We start from the raw sequence: 16,989 nt of genomic DNA on the forward strand, positions 1-16,989 counted from the left end.
TAGGGAGTGTGCGACAAACTGGTGGCGCCGCGATGCGGCCTCCGGAGAAAGTACCTTGCGTGATAGCCGCCGGGTAGCCAGCTTTGTTTACATGTGAACTACGGGTGTCTTTTTTTTGCCACACTGGAACTGTTGCATTGCGAACTGTGCCAGCACCTAAAAGAACTCACCATATTAGGGACCTGATGTTTCATTTCTCGTGATTTTATACTTCCAATACCACCGTGGGCACTAGACTGGCAGCGAATAGCGTTTGTGATGCGCGTTCGGCCATTGCATGAGGTGTGCACAACATATTCTATTTCTTTTGTTCTAGTTTAAATGAAACTGAATGAGGACCTGTGAAATGATCAGTGATTTACAGTTGCCACTTTCGTGACGGTGAAACGCCGCTGGATCGTGATACTGATTGAGGTGTTTCATCGCCAGTGCCCAGAGCCAATATTGCTTCTGGTAATCTGGTTGACGAGTCTCACAGTGAGAACGGAAGATCTACGTTGTCCAAAAGGTTTAGTTTTAGTATTTACGCACCAACCATTTCACAGCTGTCGTGCCGCAAGCCTACGGCGGTAGCCGAGGTAAAAACTCATATAATTTCTTCTTTGAAAATCTCTTTATCGTTATTGTATCTGAAGATACTGGAAAAACTGCAGTATAATTTAGACAATAAGTTGTGACCTCACGTGTTTATTTGTATGGATAAAACGGACGCACGATGTAGATTTCAATGACGAAGTGTGTGCAAAGAGGACGAAAGGAATACAAGACTCAGTCAAAACATATTACAAGTGGCTGGAATCAGAGAAATACACGTATATAGCCTTCGCTAGCAAGCCAAGATTTTGTGAGTCGACAAATAATAACCATCCTCTCGACGTATCATTTACAGGTGTTTTGACCAGACAGACGCGAGTGGCTGTTCTCCTTCCGCACTGTTAGATACATTATGAATACGGTGGTTGCCTCTGTGCAGTTTGTCTCCATTCTTCGTTGGGGCCCCAGAAAGGTTCCGCATTATTTGCACTTCGAAAATTAGCCCTTCTAATTACGGCGGTCGCCACGCGAGCTACGGTTCCACTTGAGAATACATAGAACGGGCGGCGTGGTATCACGTCGGATACTTCCAAGACCGCCACTGGCGGCGCTGTCGCGACGGAGCAGCGCGCCTCCTTTAGGTGTCGCACGGTCCCTATATGTTTGAAAAACTGTAAAACGAAATGAAAATGCCACGTTTGATAGTTGTTTTGTAAAATTTCATACTTAGAATATGGTGCTTTACTTTTCCAGAAACCCAGAAGATCTGGAAGATAAACGTGATGAAAACAAAAAAGACATGGATGATGACGAACCAATGTCACCAGAGCCATCCACATCAGTAGACACGAAGACAGACGTAGCGGATGCTTCCAATGCTTCTAATGTGCCGAAGCCACCTTCTTCCCAATCTCTTATGCCTCCAGCCCTTGTGGCACCTGGTGAGATAAATGCCATTGCTGTGAGTGGGTGGTGATGCCTAAGAGAATACTTTCAACCTTTAAGCAGGTGAAACAGGCACCCTGGAGTTTCCGACACCATCTGACCTTAATACCCGTCTTAGACGTATCATCACCATGTACCAGCGGAACCACAAGAAGCGTGAGCTCATCAATGCTCAGAGGGCCAGGGTACGTTTATTTTTCTCGTTTCATTGCTTGGCTCTAGAACATAAGGTGTTAAGACATAGCTGAATAATTCCGCGTGGCCTTATTAAGGGTAGTGACTGTGATGGACTGTTGTGATGATTGTTCCAAATGGTGCCTACAGAGAGTACACAGCATAAGTGTGTGTCGTTCAGCCACTAGAGAGAAATGGCAATGAACAGGACGGTGGACAAACAATGTTTAGTGGTCTCAGTTTTTTGTGACAATTTGTATCTAGAAGCACCTACATATACCTACACATAAATGAATACAGTGGAGCCATATTCAGTGATATCACATGTAGTCATCCATCAGATATAGCCAGAATCTTCATGGCACTAGGGAGTCCTTCATTGGAGAAATTTTTTTCATACTGTATGCAGCGATGCTTTGCAGCACATTGTGCAGTTATAGTTTCGAGCTAAGGTTGAGTTAGCAGCTGTGGTTGTGCCTGTCCATGAGAGCGTGGCAAGAAATACAAACTCTGTAAAGAGTTTTATTTTTTATACATCGTGGTCGATGAGACATTCACTCTGCGGAGATTCCAGAGGATGTGGGCACTGTTGCAGCAGTTTGACAAACAGCAGTGCCACAGAGTCAGCAATGACGAGATGGAACTAATTGACCAGACAGTAGGTCATGGGCCATAACACATCAACTGATTATCGTCAAATGAAATGTTTTCATGAACAGTGACTGGATGCAAACATTGTAAATATATGTTGATTCGTGTGGCTGTCCAGAGGGATATTGTGCAGGTTTCTAAATTTTTCCAACAGAATTCCACTGCTGTCTGTTTGCTCTAGCTCAGCGGGTGTTGTACGCAAGCCTATGTGACCAGGCACATTTCACTAGGTTGGCTCCGGTGTCCTGTGAGCCAAGATTTGCTCACTTCCTTCCACGCTTTCGAGTGCAGTGCCGTGCATGATGCCTGAGGATAGAGGCTGATGACCGGAATATACCAGACCTCACATCATTTGTCTTGATGTGCAGTGGGTTTGAAAAACCATCTAGCATGGAATGCAGGAAGCACAGAAGAATAAGTTTTCATAGCAATCATCATCTTGCACGTCTGCTGTGATGTTCATCAGTAGACATCTGCCTACTTACAAGGCTGTTTTGTTAGTGAAGCATGCCTTCTCCATGTAGCCGTGTTTTTGGAATCCAAATCGAGTGTTAAAAACGGTTGCTATCTAGGTGATAACTAGTGCTGTAGCTTTCTTTCTGATGTACTCTTTTCCTGCCTAGACGTCCTCGTACTCTTGCATGTTCTCTTTGAGGATAGTGTAAAGTAGACTCGCCCACACACATATGGGTCATTTGCACTTGCAACTGTGCCTGCTTTGAAGGTCCATTGAAACATATTCTGTCCAACAGATCACAGGTCGCGATATACTTATCAGTCGGGATAGAAATAGGACATGTAGCATGATGTTCACTGGCAGAACTATGGTTACTTTAATTGTCTTTTGTGGTATTTCTCTTTTCTTGCAGGCATTTTTTTTTTTTTTTTGCATGATTGGGGCACAGCATCACCTAAAACGTTTTGTGGTTGACCACTGGTGCACATTTTTTTTGTAATATTGACAGTGTCGTTTATTTGACGTAAAACACAGGATGTTTATCCCAGGACCTTTGACTGCTCCCTAGAGCATAGTTCAGGACAGTCCGGCCTGTAGTAGAGGCCGGTTTCAAGAACGGAGTTGGCTTTAAAGCATACCTCATTGGATCAGTGTGCACTGAATGTGTCCGCTCACTGATGTTTAGATTTGAGTTTGGACCTGGCTGATTTGGGTCCTAAGCAGGACCTGTCCAGCAGTGGCATGGTCCAAGTTTCTTAGGCATGTCTCAAGGAGTGTTAAATGCAGTATCCTGTGTGCTGAGATTTGAAGGACATTAAAAATTCCTCAGGTTGATAAAATCAATCCATGGACTAACCACTGATATGTTAATCATGATCATTACAGCTGTGCAATTATTCGAAATTTTGAACATGAAATGAATATCTGATGCTATCCGAATGCTATTCACAACATATTTTCAGTATTTGAAATTTTCGAATATTTTTTTAATAGTACTGAAGCGTGGTCTTGCTATTGCCATTCTGTAAGTCGGCTTCGCCTCATTTTATGCAAGAGTTAGGTGCAGCCCACTCCACACTCCCCACTTCACATTCACAGCCTACTGCCATTGTTCTTTTAGTGTGCGGATCCATTCTGCAAGTTGCCTTGACCTCATTACACTCGAGCATTAGGTGAACCCTGCTTTACACAGTTTACAATTTTCTGTCACTATAGTCTACAAATTTTGTCAGCTCATGGTCAACGCAGTACTCTGGACATCGCAGGTTCCAGTAAATGTGGTTCAGGTTGTGTTGTGTTCAGGTTCAAATGTGTAGCAGGTTCCGTAAACAAAAATTTCCGGAACACGCGAGCTGCGTACTTTTTCTCCGGTGCGACACCCTAGTGGCAGGTGGTAGCGGGCGAGTTCACCCCTTCGGAGGGGTGAATGAGTGTTCTGCTAGCGACATACTGCGGTAGTTTCGGTATTGCTTCTCTTGAACGTGCCCGCGAAGTGAGTTGGATTTCACTGCAGTGCTGTCCAACACCACGTTACTGAAAGATTGTATATGTAAAGTGCCAATTACCCATGATATTTAATCTCATCACCACTAAGTCCCATAACGATTCAATTGTTTGGAATATAACCCTTGTTCGTTTTGCTTGTCAGCACGTCGTTTCTTTCCAATATAAGGAGTACACCGAGTGTTTCCACCATGGCTCATCCTTGTTATCCCAATGATAGCAGCGAGCTGCCAGCCTTCACAATCTTTCAGTCATGTGGTGTGTGTTGGAGAACACTGCAGTGAAATCCAACCCACTTCGCGGGCATGTGCTTTCAAGAGAAGCAATACTGAAACTACCGCAGTGTGTCGCTAACGGCACACTCATCCACCCCTCCGAAGCAGTGAAGTCACCCAAATCGCCTGCTTCCGCTTGCCACTAGGGTGTCGAACCGGAGAAAAAGAACGCAGCTCACGTGTTCCATAAACTTTTGTCGGGACCTGTACTCCCAACTTCCAGAGTTACGTTCAGCAACAGATGGAAATATGCGCAGCTTCTAAAAAAAGTACAGGAAATTCACAGTGTAAACATAGAAATGAGGAAATGCACACAAAGCAGGCTGCATGGAACACGTTGACCAACTCTCAATGCAGTTCATCCGACTAATGCAGTCCAATACACAACACAAAGGGACCCTTCTCTCACAATATGTTAGGCTGGGTGAAAAGGCTCACATGTTTGGGGCACAACGCCACGAAACATTTCTCCATGAGGTATTCGAAATTGGGCCTTTTCTGATTATTCAAATTGGATTCGCAGTCTGAAGAAATTATTCAGTTTCGATTTGCAGTGTAAGTGAAATATTCGTAAACTATTCGCAATGGAAATTTTGGTATTTGCCCAGCTCTAATGACCATAGTCATCTTGTAGTGTCAAAAATTGTTGCAATACTGACACACTGACACTGACATTTTATTGGAGCTACATTCAGAGCCAGTCCTCTGGGCCAAAGAGTCTTTCACAATGGCATGCTTAGCTCACCGACAACACACGCAAAGTGGTTTTCTTAGGTTTTTGGTGGCCGCTCTAATTCGAGAAGACGCCACTGCGCTGTGCACCTTGAAGGCGGGGCGTCCGTATATGACGAGATAGAAGTAGACTCCGTGGCCTTTAGTGGGAGTGAGTGAACATCACGACATAGATTTTGGCCCTCGTGTACACGTGAAAGCAGGTGTGAAAGCGAGGCTGTGTGACACATCGAAAGCGTCTTGTAACCCGCATGCAAGCGCATTTATGAGAAACCTCCGTGTCTGCTGCCACGGGCTTCCTGGTAACGCAGAATAGCGGGCACCGCGTGGCATTTTCTAAATTAGTGGGCCGCTTTGCGACCCCCCTCGGTGCATCTCGTGACCCCCCCCCTGGGGGTCACGACCCACAGTTTGGGAGCCACTGGCCTAGGGGATCCCACAATATGCAGCCCCTTCATCTACTAAGCAGTAGATGAGTTGTGATAGAGCTGTGGATTAAAAGGGAGTCTGACCATTGGGAGGGGGCTAAAAAAGAGGCTTGACTTTTCAATCAAACTTTTGACTGAAGACGTAACAATGGAGGAATAGTTCATGAAGAAGGAAGTCACTGAAAGGGTTAGCCAGCTGTAGGACTCGAACCCACATCATCTGGATTACCTGTCCGAGGCTCTACCAATTGAACTAAGCTAACACACCTCCCCAACGACTTCCAAGGGTGCGTCATCTGAAGGGACAAGCCACATCCACTCTCTCACACATTCCACTTTCACTCTTACATGTTTTCTTACACACATATTCATACGATGGGGGCGACGCAAGTGGCATCTGTTGATCACGATGGAAATTGATGTTCTGAGGCTGGAACACAGAATATGGGACAACATTACACACAAGCCTCAAGTGCCTAAGAACAATGAATGAATGAAGGAAGTCACTGAAAAGGTGTAGGACACGAACCCACATCTTCTGGATTACCGGTCCAGGGCTCTAACAGGGCTGGTAGAGTCCTGGACTGGTAATCCAAAAGATGTGGGTTCCAGTCCTTAAGCTGACTAACCTTTTCAGTGACTTCCTTCTTCATTCATTGTTCTTAGGCACTTGAGGCTTGTGTGCGTTGTTGTCCCGTATTCTGTGTTCCAGCCTCAGAACATCAATTTCCATGGAGGAATAGGAAGACAAACACTGTGAATGTCGTACGATGTTCACTATGTTTGTCTTCGTATTCTTCCGTAGTTACGGCTTCAGTCATGTACCAACTGGCCCCTTTTGTAGCTTATTCGAGCACTTTTCATTGGTTGCTGTTTTCTTTGGGGGCCACCATGAGTGCAAAATTTTTCCCATCATGGAGGCGTAGTGACTTGGTCGAGGGATTTGGTGACAAAAAAGGGTTTCATAAGCTGCTTTAATTTTAGTTTGTGAATATATACCATCTTGTAACTGTGTCCAAAATCAGCTCTAACATTTGCTCTGCTACCATTATTTATGTGGAAATGATGTGTTTTGTTAGGCCTAGCAAAGATTGCGATCCCAAGAAATTAGCAAGAAAAATGCCACTGATGCGTAAAATTTAGCATTTGTTACTGAATTTTGTTTTTTTGTGACTCCATCTGCTTATTTTGCATAATTAAAAGATCATACTGGCAGCCGTCTCTGTACCAACAAGAGGTTCTGCCAGCAACCATTTCTGCAATTCTGTGGCCTTCCCGACATGCCTCTCTCTATCCAGATTGCGACCATAAAAGTGGCCGCCAAATCCATTGTTTTGGTATGTTGCGAGGGATATCCATTTCAATCCAATCCAATCCAATCCATTCCCCCCCCCCCCCCAACCTGGTGGCACACAGTAAGTAAGGTTGAACTGCATTTCGACTGGTGGTTGGCCAGACTTCTCAGAAAGTATGTGGAGCTTCAGGTATAGGCAGGTCCGATTAATTGCCAAACTCTCTTTTTTAATACACGGCTCTGCCACTAAATAGCTCTTAGAACCCCTCCCCCCCTTTAGGATGTGTCTGTGCTTTTCAGAAAGGCTAGACGCCGTGTTCCAAATGGAAAACATGCAGCAAGGGAGGTAGATGCTGACTAGTACCGTGGGGGCAGTTTGTATTCGACCTCTGAAGAGTTGTTGAAAAGATGACTATGTAAATAAAATGGCAATTCTCTCACCTTGACCTGATAGTGGCATGTTCCACTTTACCTTCCGATGCTCACAGTGGCATGGCATAAAGGAAAAACACGTGGCCAAATACCTCTGTCCATCAACTGGTTTATTCAACACACAGTTTCAGGCAATTACCCCTCTTGCTCTTCACTTCTTTGTTCACCTCCTACCTTTTCATTCATGAGTGCCCCGTGTGTGACCCATATACAGGGTGTCCCAGCTAAATGTGAACAGATTTTTTAAATATATATTTTATCACTTTTTTTGAGATGAAGTCAGTTGCAATATAGCATATGCTGAAGGGCACTCCTTAAAGGGGGACTTCGCAAGGATTCGAAAAAAATTAGGTGAATATAATACCGAACACTGACCCCTCCCTTGATATCGAATACAGCGTTTGCATTCATTTTGTGCGAGTAATTAATTCGTAAATAGTGACAATACCAAACCGAAACCAAAATGCGAAGCGCATAGCGATTTGCCCCGAGGAAGATACTGTGACGTCATCCAGCATTGTCGTCTGCTATCAAGCTTGCATTCTTCCATGCCGGTTGACGTCAGCAGTGTTGCTTTCCGCGCCCTCTTGCTTCACAGAGGCGAAGCGCTCACTTCGTAATAATTCGTTCAAATAAAATCAGCACACTTTGGGAAAAGTCCTGGAAAAAGATTAAAATAAAACAGAAAATGCAACCCAAGATAAGGGCAGTTCCGATAGCATGGTTTCCGATGGTTTTGTTTTCGCAAGTTAAAGCTCATCTTCGACGCATGAGGTGGCACTGTGCTCCTTCACCCTCTCAAATCGGGAGTGAAGGGAAGACGCGTCTCTGGAGATGCGCAGTGAACAAAATATAGAAAAAAATGGAGTTCCTTCACGAATTTTCCTATCGAACGGATTTTTGTTCTGAGAACGGCTACGGTACCAGGTAACTGAAGCGACCAGATGTTCTCATTGGGACAATTTTGTAGCTTTTATAATTAAAGTTAATTATTGAAAGTTAATTAGGACATTGCCTTAGGAGTTTACTGGAGCCCTCTTAAGGAGTGCCCTTCAGCATATGCTATATTGCAACTGACTTCATCTCGAAAAAAGTGATATATATACATATTTTTTAAAAATCTGTTTGCATTTAGCTGAAACACCCTGTATTCTAATCTTATATGATTGAGCATAAATTGGGCAAAATTAATCCATGATGAGAGAGAGAGTTTACAGTGGAGTGACAGTGGAGTATCAAGGAAACGACTTAACCTGTGTAGAATTAACTGTTTCTTCCCTACACATACTTAACACCAGAGATGAGGAAGTTACTTGACAAATGGAACTTGTACATAACTGTTGTCTCTTAGATAGGGAGAAAAAAAAAGACGCAACTCACATTATTTGGAGTCTTCAGGGTAACTCATTACTCTAACGAAGTTACTGTTTTTTGTAACTTTTAGCATAACTCATTATGTTTGACTGCCAGTAACTTCTTGAGGAACTTTTCTTTTTTAGGTAACTTTGTTAAAGTCACTTGGGAACTTTAAGTTTATTTTCATAACGAGTAGCTTCGTTAATAACTTAATTTACCTTTTCATACACTGTAACTTAACTTTTGACGAGTTCCTTTTGTCAGGTAACAAAAGGGCCTTGTGACTTACCTAAGTTGCTTTAACGAAGGTACTGATGGAGTTAAAAGATACAGTTCCTCAAGAAGTTACTGGATCTGAAAAGCAACAATTAAGTTACAAGTTACCAAAAAAAAAGTAACTGAACACACTGTACTCCAAGTATTGCTTGCATTATAAATCCTGAGAGATACCCTAGCATCCTGATATAATACAACTTTATACAATGCCAATGTGACATCAACCCATAAGCTACGCAAATAGAAGAGCTTTGTTCTAACGTGCATGTGCTTTAGGCAATACTGACATGTAAAATGGCAGTGCCAGCCAAAGTACAGCACTGAGCTATTGCTCTCAGCAAAAGAAAATCTTTCCTTGTATGTATTGCGTTGTTTTGTAGTGATGTTGCCTACTGCAAAGTAATGCACATGATGAACTTTTCAATGATTTCCCTCAGGTTTGCCATAAATTGCCTTCACTCTACTACAGTAGGCATTCCTTAGGGCCTGGAAGTACATGTCGTGGGAACAGCCACCCTTGATGAATCTGTGCTATACAGTTAATTTGAGTGCAGAGAGAGACATCTTTTTCTATAAGTGATGCCGTAACTGTTGTGGTGTGTGCGATGTGCACCCATGCAACATGTGCATAAGATAAAACTGATTGAAGATTGGTGAAGAATGTTGAAAAGAAAGGTGAACTTCATGATTCTGTTCATTTTTGTGTCAGGTACAGATAATAATGCACATGATTTCAACCTCCCAATTAGTCTGAAAATGCAACGAACACGAACGCTGTAATGAATTGTGACTGATATGTGATGGTACCTTTGTCTTACTTAATGCCCTGCCTGGTTATTCCCAATCATTTTCTCTGCTAGTGGTCTCTCTGTAGATGGATACACTCGTGACTCACTCATATGCGAAAGTTGAACGTATCATACATGTCTGTGTACTAGGGGGCACCATGAGCCTTCCATGGCGGTCCAGACCAGGAGTATAACTGTTTCCTTTTTTCCCTAATCTTCAGCGTTCCTAAAGAACGTTATTGTTTGAGTGTTTCTGAATATGCTGTAGAACAGTCCCTCATGTACATGCTTTTTGGAACTTATACCTGTTGTCCTCAGCCCTTGATTAATATGGCCATTTGGAAGTCCTCTAGGAAAATGCAAGTTTCAGCAGCTAAATTAATTTCAAAGCATGCAGTTTCCTGGCTGTATTTCTTTTATTTTTCTATTTCATTGTGTTGCCATTGGGCAAAGAGAGGCAGAGGAGATATTCCTAAAAAGGCCATCAGGTCTGTCATATTTGTGGGAAATTGTATGTTCTGTGGCAGAGCACAACCGCCTCTTGAGAAAGATGATGAGGTTCAGAACTTTGCACAGATTTTCTAAGCATCTGGAAATGCGATGCCAGGAATTGTATAGATTATGTGATGGCCAGTTCATCGTGTCGTGATATTATCTTTATTTACGCGTTACAGTCATTTATCAGAGTCCAGAGGCTTCATATGTTTGTCATGAAAACGAAATGTGGCAAGTGAGTGAAAAAGAGTCCTGGTATATGCAAAATTTTTAGCTTTGTATTTTCAGCTGTTTTGTTTGTGTTTTGAGTCTACTTCCAGAAGATTCATTCCCATCCTTTGGGTTCTCTTACACCACTTCCTGAAGCGGTGGTTCTTCTTTAATGGAGAAATCTGCTTATTTTTTTAAGTATCATGCAAACATTTTGAATGTTTTGTATGAAATGAGCTGTTTACCCCAAAATTTTAAAATAGACTTGAGTATTTGCTGCTTCTCCAAATCCTTCCATGGGAAGCCTGTGTATGTCACGTAACTAAGGTGGTGCACATGCCGTGATTTTACGCTCATTTTGCCCAAAAGCATGCACTGCAGTTTCCCATCCGCGCTGTACTGCTCATGTGGCCAGTATGACTGTCACATGGCAGGTCAAACTTTAGTTTTACATTGAGATTTCAACAGATGAATTTGCATGCTATTCTGAAAAAAATGCAGCACAGTATGCACAATTTTCCAAAGTTTCCACTTGCTTTGACATCTGCAATTCACCCTTATATGACAGTTGTAACTGTCCTTCCAAATTTTCTGGTACATCCTAAAAATCCTCTGGTGTGCAACTATGAGCAATCTAACAAATGTAAAGCTCGAAAATGGAGTTTGCACAATTGATGTAAACTTGAATGAATACTGTCCCTTGCACTTCATTACCTATTCTGTTTGTGCAATGTGTGCTGTATGGGACACAGCAGCTTGACCTTTTTGTGAAGTGGTATATACATATTATAATTTATAAGCTACACACCTGTGCATGCTTTGGAGTGGCATCGAATATGTAGGGGAGCCCAATAGTCACTCAGAAAGTAAGCCATGACAAAATCATCTGAATTGCCTCTAATGAAAAATGGAAAAAAAAAAAATTATTTGTTATGCAATAATAATCGGAGCGTTCTTGATACAGCATTTCACAAATTAGAGGCACCAAAGCTTTATGATCAGTTTAGGTATGACATAAAGAGGTGTATGTTGAATGGGATGATCTAAAACATTTACACTTCAGCAAGATATTACTTGAAGTTCAGTGTCAATAATGTGATTATGTGTACATTGTCCATTTTCACATTGGACATCCAAGTCTCCATCATGAGCCAGTTATAAATTTTTTTACACATACATGCTAATTCATATGGTGGTAGTGACTTACAAAATTGTTGTCCTTTAACCCTACTACGTACTAGTGGCCATATTGAGAGCTCTGGAGTGACTCGTCATGTGCAAAAATTTCATGCAAAAACAAGTCCAACATTTTTCATCATGAATGATTTCATGTCACTCAAAAATTTTCTGGATTTCGTATTATGAATTCCACTATGTAAATTCCTGGGTTCATTGCTTCTGAAACAGCGTAAAAACTTGATACGGAGGCAAAAGCAACTCTCACACTCCTTCAGTGAGATGTGAGTTGAGCAATTTCAAATGGGAAAATGGATGGTGTACGCTAACATGTTTTTGGATAAGAAGTGCTGCACATAGCAATAGCACAGTTGCAAGTGGTTTGAAGATGTCTGTTGTGACAAAATATTAAAAGTATTTTCTTGGTTCTGCCTCCTTTTGCAGAACACAGCCTATCAGGTAGGCTTTCATTTAAATTTTGAACTCTAGTCTTGTCGTTGTTGCTTTGTCCATAATGAGTTGGCTACCCCTGTGCTTTCGTTCGCCTGCTGACCTTGCATTCCCACTACCCTAGTTATTGTGCTTGGATGAAATTAAACAGGCAGATGCAACAATAAGTCAGAAAACTGAAAACTTTAGTAAAAGGGGTTTAAGACGTTGACAAGAGCTTTCACCTGAAATGTCTATAGTGACATTTGTATCACTGTATGTAAGCATACACTTGCGTTCTCTTGCAGTGCCTTTGATTGACTTCAGTGAATTTGGTCTGTTTTTGTTCATGGGTGATTTAATTTATATGCAGGCAGGCAAACAGGAAAAGCTTCCAAAATGAAATAACATATTTCCTATTGTTAATGACTAGATTGCCATTGTAGAACCATGCGAGCAGAGGAGCACCTAGGACAACGTATCTCTTGAGCATGAATCATGCTTGCAGGCAAATGTGCTGGAAAGCAACACCAATAGAGACGAAGCGTAGCACAGAAAGCATCAGCTGAGGTGGAAATCTTAACTGGACATTAGGGTGGCAATTCCTACTAGACTGATCAGATCTCTTTAATCATCACCACAAAGGCTCTAAAAGTAGGCAAGCTCATTTGCCCCACTGGTGTGTCCAGAAGGCGTGCTAAGTCAGTCATTTTTCAAAATTCATAATGTTATTTGCATTTGACACTACAGTGCAATACCGTTAATTCGAGCTGAAAGGTGGCCGAAGCTTTGTTTGAATGAAGTGGACTGCAAACTAAAAAGAGCGATGACTTGATGTGCTGGCAGCGCGTACTAGCTGCATCGGAGGCGCGTTTGCCGCACGTTTGCAGTACCAGCCGAGTTTGCGCAGACTGGCCTACTGATCCCAACGTTGCGGGTTCAATCACGGCCGTGGACGCCAGCAACTTAGAGGCAAGGTACAAGTTGCTTTGACACGCTGTATTCCACAAGGGACGTTAAATTCGGTGTGCCGTGTGTTGAGCTTTCGGCGCACGTTAAGGAACCCTCAGGTGGGCAAAAGTAATCCACAGACCGACCACTGTGGTGTCGCTCGTCTCACGATGTGAAGCCACGAATTACTCAATCCAGCCGTCTTTGTGCACACCATTACGGTGATTCATTCCTTGCTCCTCTTTCCTCCGGCACAAGTATCACCTTTATGAGTAATCGTCTTATAAGTAGAAAGTAAACTTAAATAAGGAAACGTGCCTCTGACACACATACGCCAGTAGCGAGTTGGCTGGCGCATGGACAGGCAGGAGTGTAGTTGAGCGCAGTTGTGCAATGTCATTTGAATAAACCGTTGCATACGTTTATATGTTCAAATTGCTGGCATTTCCCCCCCAATCAAATGCACATGACTTCGACAGGACCTGAGCTTCAGTTTGAATTATCCGGAAGTTCGAATTAATGTCATTGCACTGAAGCCAGTTGTAAAAATTTGACCTGCTACTCAGGTTGCGATATGTCGCTTCAACTTAACTGTAAAGCATAGAACTTGAGGAGTGCTTGAAGAGTGGCAGATGTTCAAAAGTTTTGGAAACTTTGGATCTGCAATGCATTTACTTTTTCTTCTCAACAAAATCACTTTTTTTCTAGTGATATCGTGAACCTTTCGTTAATTTAAAGGCTTATGAAGCTCTGCAAGCTTGCGCTAATGCTCAAACTGGTTTGCACAGTTACCGGACCAACCATCTGGGCACACAATTTGTTGCCTTTTCTCAAATGAAGTAATTCTGCACATCTCTTTGCATGTTCGTGCACTAACTACTGTCCTCCCAAAACGCACAGGCTGGTTGGTTTCCGAAAATGCCCAGTAGATTAAGTATGAGGCCAAATCAGTGGAACACTTAAAGGAGCAATGAGGTGGCATTTAACGTGGCCCGAAACCTTGTCTCATCTGTCAAGCTGTCCTTCAGGAGCCACCATGCAAAATATTTTCACTGTGCAGTGTATTGTCCCTGCGCAATCAAATTTACAAAAGCAGCTGCGGACGGCCGACAGGATCCTTGCGTGATGACGAAAAGTCCCCATGTCCTTCAGCTTTTCTTCTTTCTCAGCTCAGGCGTTGCTTGTACCCGCTTGAGCTGCAGTGGTCTACGTCACGACGTTCCTTCATTCTCCGATACGCTCTTTCCAAGAGGAAAGGTGTGCGGAACTGAGGCCTCGCGCATGCGCTGCTGCAGGTCACCTGCGCCCATCGGCAGCCAAAAAAGAAAAGGGTCACCTCAATGCTTCTTTGAGGGAGCTCCTACAGGGTTTACATATCCTTTACAGATTTGAAAAAGCAAAAGCTGAGAGAGCAGCACTCATGCCATTTTTGCAGGCGGGTTTCGCGGCCAGGGAGACATCCTGTGGGAAAGCGCATGCAACTACTGGACGACTTACGTAAAATTCATTATATTTAATGAACAACATTTTACAACAACAACTTTTTAATTAGGTGATTTTGGGAAAATGCAAGACAGCAGAATTGGAGGCAATCATTATTTGAATCCACCCTCTTTTTAAAAAACAACAACCCTGAAACGACCACGTACTCTGAGATATAAATTGCCAAACTTTGGTATGCAAATGAGCTGAAACCAGAACTGTGTACTTCTTGAGCACTGAAACGACAGCTTATCTGGGTTAAAAAGCGGTCGATCTGGCCATCAGGTCAACGCCTACTCCTGTCAGCTCTATCACTACAAATCACATAGCCCTCCGACACTAACTCCCTTTTCCTCTTTTTGCGCTCGAGAAGTGCGTGGTTTCAGTTTTGGCTCATTTACATAGCAAAATTTAGTGACTTTAGGGACTCAAAGTACGTGCTTATTTCAAGATATTTAGAAAAGAGGATGGATTTAAATAATGGCTGGCTCGAATTAAGCTATCTTGCATTTCCCTGGAAGCGTGCATGCTAACATTTCTCATATTTTTCAGGCTGTAATATGACCTTACTAACAGTGTAGATGAGGGTGATCAGTTTTGATATAGAACTATTACTTTTTCAAAACTTCAGCACTTTTCAGTTCGATTGCAAATTTGTGCACTCATTAGTTCTGCAGAGCCCATTTGTTTTAAATCTCTGTGGGTACAAACTGCTTGCTGTAGACACAAATGACTGTGATCTGAACTGAATTTTAAAGATAAGTTATCTTCTTTGGAATGCTGGTTCACGATATCGCTAGTTTCTACGCATCATTTCTGGTATCACCTGCTCCAATCCGGTATAGCTAGGATATGCATAATGTGGGGACGAGTTCCTTGTACATAACCTGTGTAGTACACAAAGACAGCAATAAATTTGAAGGTTAAGGTATTTCTCGGTTGGAAATAACACCACCTGCGATGTCACCGTGCTCTCTGTTAGTAACATGCCCCAAGATAATAAATCTACTTGGCATTGCAGTGACATCACACTCCTCATGTTGCAAAAAAATTCTCTCCACTATTTTCTTTGCTGTGTTTGGGACATCATCTCAGTTGCTGCGAATTTGTGTGTAGTTATTTAGTACATAATTTGTAGAGCTAACCTTAAATAGGTAGGTTTAGGTAGGTTGAAGGAGCATGCATAATGTGAGTGCTCTGGGTTGCGGTGGTATCGGCTGCCCTTATAATGTCCTCTATAAGACCTGGTGGCTGAAAGTAATTTGTTGCTCTGCCAAAATTTTCTGCTGCTCATACTGATAAGGAATCTAGTATATGCAGTAGAATTTTGACTGTAACCCTGCACATTTGTGTGTTCTGACATTCATAAGAAAGCTCAGATGTTAATCCTAATCCATACACTAATTCACTCAAATTATGCTTTGAGGTTATTAGATAGTTCAATCATCAGCAAATGTACCTCTGTCCATGATCTTAAAATGAATCCTCATCTTCATTGCTCCAGCTAGACTGCGGTCCCCAGAGTTTAAAGTAGTGATGCCCTTCTTGTCAGTGTCGATTATTTCATATGTGACAAGCGATTTACGACATCGCCAAAGTTCCTTTAACGATCCTTGGCATGTGCTGCTCTCTATCGCATGTTTTAAAAAGGAAGTTGTGTTGACCACAATTTTGCCACTTCTGCATTGCTAATTTTACAAAAGGTGCATGGTACATATGTTCCCTACAAAAATATATATTTTTTGTTTAGGGATTGACATCGACTTGTGGCCTTAAATGAATACCTTCTTTTCCTTTTGTTCCAAAATTCTGCATTGGTGCTTCAATAGTAGTAAAGCATGACTTTGAATGATCGTTAGAGCTGGGAAAGTATTGTAGGAACCCTGATATCTGCAATTCCACTAGTACTTGGACTTTTCAAGTGTGCAAGAAGTGGTGCAAGCGTAGATGCAGTACCTGTTTGAAAGCCGGGAATCTAGGGATTTCAAAACCACGTATACATTTCACAGTAGATTTCTGCGCCATAAATCTGTTACGTGCTTGGTGTCTGTACTTTATGATATATGTGTAATTATCAACGCATGCCCCTTCCTCTATAACTATGCGGCCTTGCATTTGCGTTGTAGTTTCTAACCTATTGTGTCTTCGTCCCTCATAACACTGTGGCTATTTTTCTTTATTTCATTTTTGCTTCACTGGCAGCCTTAGCATGGCAAACGTGAAACCTGTTTGTTTTGTTGGTTCTGGATTCTTTTAGAATGCATGCTATAACGTATATGTCTATAGAAACCTTATGCTTATTGTGTGGCCGATATCACAAATTTTCCCATTATGACCACAAACTTGCTAAATTTGTTGTAAGTGGAGTGATTTTGCTGTTATGTATTGTTGATTTATGTGT

General features: G+C 42.3%; 1 protein-coding gene across 9 annotated transcripts in view; it reads left to right on the forward strand.

Moving 5' to 3' along the window:
* LOC135377822 (chromodomain-helicase-DNA-binding protein 7-like) overlaps nucleotides 1-16,989 on the forward strand; it is a 135,207-nt gene that overhangs the window by 70,268 nt on the left and 47,950 nt on the right. For 6 of the 9 annotated variants that reach the window (XM_064610523.1, XM_064610515.1, XM_064610518.1 and 3 more), the window contains 3 exons: nucleotides 1,288-1,475; nucleotides 1,540-1,664; nucleotides 12,171-12,185. In XM_064610523.1, the coding sequence (XP_064466593.1) occupies nucleotides 1,288-1,475; nucleotides 1,540-1,664; nucleotides 12,171-12,185 (328 nt within the window). The remainder of the gene's footprint in view (nucleotides 1-1,287; nucleotides 1,476-1,539; nucleotides 1,665-12,170; nucleotides 12,186-16,989) is intronic. The other 3 variants (XM_064610519.1, XM_064610521.1, XM_064610517.1) reach the window with 2 other exon arrangements.

Source organism: Ornithodoros turicata, chromosome 1, assembly GCF_037126465.1.
Source record: "Ornithodoros turicata isolate Travis chromosome 1, ASM3712646v1, whole genome shotgun sequence".
Taxonomy (NCBI): Eukaryota; Metazoa; Arthropoda; class Arachnida; order Ixodida; family Argasidae; genus Ornithodoros; species Ornithodoros turicata.